This window comes from Etheostoma spectabile, chromosome 16 (assembly GCF_008692095.1).
Source record: "Etheostoma spectabile isolate EspeVRDwgs_2016 chromosome 16, UIUC_Espe_1.0, whole genome shotgun sequence".
Taxonomy (NCBI): domain Eukaryota; kingdom Metazoa; phylum Chordata; class Actinopteri; order Perciformes; family Percidae; genus Etheostoma; species Etheostoma spectabile.
In genome coordinates, this window is record NC_045748.1 from 24,960,480 (window position 1) to 24,966,475 (window position 5,996).

The following is a 5,996-nucleotide window of genomic DNA, read 5'->3' on the forward strand; positions in this document are numbered from 1 at the left end:
TAAGAGGCAGTTTCAATATGAGACAACAGTATGTGGTGGGGGGTACTTCTGTGGGAACAATCTGACCAAATCGATTAAAGTGTAAATAATAAAAGCAAATAAACAAAAGTAAAAAAAAAGATGTACTTTTGAAAAGTACAGCATTGGGGAAGTAGAGTGGAACTAACAGATGCAGTTATTTGTTCTCCCTTATCTTAATAGCTAGTGGAGTAGGATGTGAATTGAAGTAGTGTTTGTGTATGTATATGTATATATAAACTGTATATTTTGAGTTCTCTTGTTTACTGGGGGTAGGACCTTCCTATCCCTTCACGGCCGGATCCACGGTTTGTTTTTGTGTTGTTATGAATTTTCCTTTTATTTTCATTTATACATTTTATTCCTTTAATTGTGTCGCACAGGTAGTGCACTTAATAATAGCAATAAAAGGTATTCTATTCTTATTGTCTTTAAATCACTCAAAACAAAGAGTGCATTCACTCATACAAGCAAAAACACAGCTAAAAAACTGTTTATGATACCTGTGTTTTTTTGTATTTTACTTCATTGTTATTATTATTACTTATTGTCCTTATTGTTTTATTCATGTAACTAATGTGTGACTCTGTCCAGCACCTTTTAGCTTTGATTTGATTTTGTAATTGTCCTGCTACACTCTGTACGGGCCACACATGTCGACCAGAGACTCTTCACGTCTCTGCTACTTCCAGAGACCAATGAGAGCGGCTGAAGGCCGCTGCAGGGCCCTCAGACCTCGGCTTGAGCCTCCCTGGGCCTCTGCCTGTATCTGTGAGATAAACCAGAGTCTCCATCTGGCAGGACATTCCTGTCCCCTGCTCCACATAAACAGACAAACACCGAGACTCAGAACAAACAGCCGAAAATGACAGAAAAACACTAAAACCAGCCACCGGCGCTCGGCATGGCCCTCCTTCTCATCGGAGACACATATGTGGCCCCTTTGGCTTTTTTATTTCAAAGCAATGTACAAGAATCTTAATACAATCCAACTATATTATCATCTACAGTATTTTCCCAACCTTATTTTAAAGACTGTGAAAAAATGATGTGAATGTGGCGTGTGCGGCCTACTTTTCCTGCGTTATGGATTTTTAACTGTTCTTCTCTCTATTTCATTATTTTATCTGAATCACTTTATGTTGCAGTTTTGAAGAAGAAAAAAAAAAGATTATTTACTTTTTTATTATTTATATTTTAACAAATTTCGGTTTACGTTTTTTTTTCATTTTCCTTGAAAAAATAAATTTAACGGAATTTGGACATTTAACTTGGGCACTATTGCAATAAAGAACTAAAATAAAATAATGTTCTGCCTTTGACATACTTTATACAGGTTACTGTAAAAAAAAACAAAAAACATTATTTCCGTTTGATTGATCAAAGTCTGGAAAATGAGTGGATATTTACCGCCCAACGTAGCCCACAAACTTGCAAAAAAATAAAAAATAAAGTAAACCAAACGTCTTTGCAGAGTGTTTTTTGCTTTGAGGAAAAGGCCTGCGGGGGAGGAGGTGACAGAAGAGGAGCCTACACCTTCAAAGAAACACCAGGAGTCCTAATTAAAATACAGATGTATCGCTAACGGTGATTCTCCTGTGCCAAGCCTCCTCTGCATTATGTTAGACAAAAAGCTAGCAAATGAGGAAATGAAGCCTTCAAAATGTAAAGCGTAACAAATGTTGTGGTTGCACAGAAACCAGCGCAGGGCTCCCGCTGACTGTTTTCATGCTGGTCATATATACATATATATTATTGTGTTGTGTTCATCCGCTACACCTGGAAGACCGGTCTGTGAAAACATGCCTTACATGAAACCGGTCGCCAAATTATTTTTTCCTACTATGGCCACGCCAAGACCCGCCCTTCAATAGCAACTCTCGATTGGTTGGGGTCAGGCAGCTTGAGGCAAGGGATAGGACCTGGACATGTAGGCATGGACGCCTGGCCAATAGGAGTGTGTGAATGCTATTGAAGGGCGAGTCCTGGCGTGGCCATAGTAGGGGGGAAAAAAATCACAAACTGGCCCGTGACGCAAAAAAGGTTGGGGACCGATGGCCATAAAATCTTATTTTTTAAACTTTTGCAGGTCAAATTTAAAAGCTTCAGTCCAGCAAATACTGTTTTCCACCTTTTTTTACAACATGACACTTCTGTGGCTTGCCGCCTCTGTCTGTGCATACAGAGCCAGAGTGTGAACTTACTGCCTGTGAGGCCGATGAAGGGCAGGACGGCGCTGGCGTCGCGGTGTTTACGGTCCCCACCGTTTGGTGAGCTCACCTGGGTAAACTGGCCCAGGAAGTCCTGGGAGGGCTGCTTGGGTTTCACCACCACGGAAGACGAAGAAGACGGAGCAGGTGATAAAGAGGAGGTCTGACCTCTGGTACACCCGTCTCCCTCACAGCCTGGAAAAAAGCAACAAAGTCAGAATGGGTCAACTTTGAATTATGGCTAACCGTTTTGAAAAATGTTACGTGGTTACAGGGTTTCCCTCCAGCAAAGTTGTTTAGCCCGGTGGCAATAGCTTTTTATATTTTTTGTATTTTATCTATTTACAGAGGCCTGTCTAGGGTCAGTCACACATTGAGTTAAAGCATTAAAGTAGAGCCCAATAGTTTCTGTGATAACAGAATCATGGACGGAATTGCTACTTGAGAATTTAAAAAAAAGCTATAAGACAGATTCCATATGGCTTATCATTAAGTCAGTGCTAAAAGCTAACTTGGAGATTTGAAAATATGACCACACTTAAGTTTCCAACCAAGCCCTAAAAAACAAAAACTAAATCTGCAAATACATTAACAAATAATTCCCAGTGGCTTAGGCCTGGTGGGTAATTTCAATGCACAATTTCTGTGCATTGTGTAAATGAACGACATCAAGTCTGCGTTTCTGTCAACGTTGGAATGAGAGGAACAATGTGTCCAGAAACCTAAAACTGCACACGGCTTTGAAAAGATGAATGAATACATGTTATAGAGTCTATAACATGTATTCATTCATCCATAATATAGACTATAGGATGCAGTAAGTACGGTCCTTTAGGCTCTTTTTCTTTTCTTTTTTTAACTCAAGGGTTTTTGAAGTGCAACTCAAACACATGGCCGCAAATTCAAATGATGTTGTAATATAGATTCTGAGTTAGGTCTGCACAATTTTATCAAAAATCGCAATATTTGTCAATGGCAAACAATATGACAAACCTATCATATAGGCTTGAGAAAATCTTTGTTTGTGTGTATATATATATATATATATATATATATATATATATATATATATATATATAAACACACACACATACACACACACTACCGGTCAAAAGTTTGAGGTCACTTAGAAATTTCCATTGCACTCCATTATAGACAGAATACCAGCTGAGATCAGTTCCATTGTTTTTTTAACCAGGGCAGCAGTTTTCAGATTACATTATGTGTTTACATAATTGCAAAAGGGTTCTCCAGTGTTTTTCTAGTTAGTTTTTTTTTAAATGATATCAGATTAGTAGACAAAATGTGCCTTTGGAACGTTGAAAGAATGGTTGTGGATAATGGTCAATGCAGATATTACATTAAAGATCAGCCCACCCACTCAGATCAGCTGCTATTCTGTCTATAATGGAGTGGTATGGAAATTTGTAAGTGACCCCAAACTTTTGACCGGTACACACACACACAATTTTTTTTTTTCTATGAAAACGAGATAAACAAAAGTGACCAATCCCTCAAATGTGTGAATCGTATCGCAATGGCAATACCGGTCAAAATAATTGATTTAGATTATCGAATTAGATCTTTCCCGCATTAGTGTTTAATTAAGAGTCAGAGTTTTACTTAACAGCCAACATAAAAAGTCCATATGATTTCATAAATTGGCAGCCCCCGAGCAGATGGGTGTGTAAGGGGAAGGTGTTACCGACCTGCAGCGGGCAGAGCGGCGGCACGGCGGAGACAGGTCGCTGCGCACAGCACAATCCTGCAAACAGACATACAACACCGTTAGCAGCTAGCTACTCCAAAAGTTGAAAAAACTAAAAATGTGTTAAAACAAAAAGTCTCATTCTGTCTCCAGACTCACCTGAGAAGCTGTAGCCAACTCATTTTTTTTACCGGAAAGATTGAACCCAATCCACAGTCTCAACTCCGTTGTGAATCAATAAAAACTCCAAACACTTTCCTCCGGACCAATGGCGGTAAAACTGTAGCTAGGATACGACTTACAAAAATGGCATAGGGTGATTCGGGGGCTATGCAGCTCTATGTTTAGAGGTTTCCAAAAGTCAGAAGAAAGTAAAAAGTGTCCATATATTCCTGAGTGAGTGAGCGAGTTGACTTCACGGTTGTAAGATGCCGACTCCGCTTCGTTTGACAGACTCCCTCCTCCGGCGGCGGCGGTTACTTTAGTCTGACTTCACGGGTAGGAGATGCGGACTCTTTCCTCTGACTTCACCGGTGTAAGATGCGGGCTCTCCTCCTCCGGCAGCGGCGGTTACTTTTCCTCTGACTTAACGGGTATAAGATGCGGACTCTTTCCTCTGACTTAATGGGTATAAGACGCGGACTCTCCTCCTCCTCTGGCGGCGGTAACTTTCATCTGAAGGTTTCTCTCTGCTCTTCAGGTGACTCTCACAGGGGGGGCTCCGGAAGCCCCGCCCACTCCCGATTGCTCTCTGTTTCCGTCTGTCTGGTGTGTTCACGTGGAATCCACAATAATATACTCACCTAAAACTTCTGTTGTCACGTACGAAACCACATGTGACAAATACCATTTTCCTCATCCATCTCATACCGTTCTATGCAAAGTTTAACATTCTTAAATGTAAAATTCCGAAGTGAAACCTCACTTTAATGTTTTCAAGAAAAACATGGTGCTACATAGGCTGTTAAGACAGTTTCTGACTAAAAAGAAAGATACTTTATTTTGTTTTATTTTAGTTTTTCCTCTCTGATATGCTTAAATGCATAGGTCTACGTACTGCATATTACTGTATCTAGTGAAAACATAAGTAGTGCATTGCTGTTTATTCAAACATCTGTAATGCTTATTGAGTTCAAAGACAGTTAAGTGACCTAACCCCTATAAAAGAAACTAGCTAATGTTAAAATTGCAAAGCCTATGAAAATGACAATAAAAAATATATTGTAGCTTGTAGTCTGATGACAGTTTCAGATAATGAATTAATTTTGTTCCTAATAAGTTAATTTTCCCATCCATCAAGGAAGATGTTATACTTTGGTTTATCTAAAAACCGAGTTTCCACTCATGTTTGTAAGTACTCACTGCCTGTAAAGTATTTCTAAACTATTCAGGATAGAGACTGAGACTGACATGAGAAAAGAGCCTGATAGCAGACAGTATTTGTGTGCCGGTTGCAGATGGGGACTCAAGTTTGGGACCGGGACTCAACTGGGACTGGGGCGTTTCTTTAAACCAATCACAATTGTGAAGAGCCACGGTGCCTCTGCAAAAATAACCTGTGTGTACGTTCAAAAGTTGTTTTAAGTCCAAGATTTTTACTGTACTTCAGTATCAAAAGTAATTTTCTAATAATAAATTTACTGAAGTATTTAAAGTAAAAGCAAAAGTAAAAAAAAAATTTGATAATGAACTTTATGGCCAAAGTTGTGTAACGTTATCTTCATCACCACTGTCATCACCACGGCTTTGCAACAAACAGGCATTATGTCACCAACTGGAATGGAGGGGGAATTATCTTGGCAATCTAGGCACAATGATTTGCCAAACCTGCTTTTATCCATCCATCCATCCAACCATCCATCCATCTTTGTCTGCTTATCTGGTGTCGGCTCCAGCAGGGGACCCCAAACTTCCCTCATCAACCAGGTCCGACTGGGGGGATCCCGAGGTGTTCCCAGGCCAGGTTGGAGATATAATCCCTCCACCTGGTTCTGGGTCTTCCCCGAGGCCTCCTCCCAGCTGGACATGCTTGGACCACCTCCCTAGGGACCCCCCCAGGA

The 5,996-nt window shown here is 40.2% G+C and overlaps 1 protein-coding gene across 3 annotated transcripts in view; it reads right to left on the bottom strand.

Annotated features, from left to right (window-relative positions):
* tdgf1 (teratocarcinoma-derived growth factor 1) overlaps window positions 1-4,682 on the bottom strand; it is a 7,012-nt gene extending 2,330 nt beyond the window's left edge. Inside the window, exons 1-4 of one of the 3 annotated variants that reach the window (XM_032540244.1) lie at window positions 4,606-4,682; window positions 4,096-4,415; window positions 3,938-3,993; window positions 2,223-2,423 (exon numbers count right to left, since the gene is read on the bottom strand). In XM_032540244.1, coding sequence (XP_032396135.1) covers window positions 2,223-2,423; window positions 3,938-3,993; window positions 4,096-4,118 — 280 coding nt within the window. In that variant the 5' untranslated portion in view covers window positions 4,119-4,415; window positions 4,606-4,682. The other 2 variants (XM_032540245.1, XM_032540243.1) reach the window with 2 other exon arrangements.
* Between the last annotated feature and the right edge of the window lie 1,314 nt (window positions 4,683-5,996).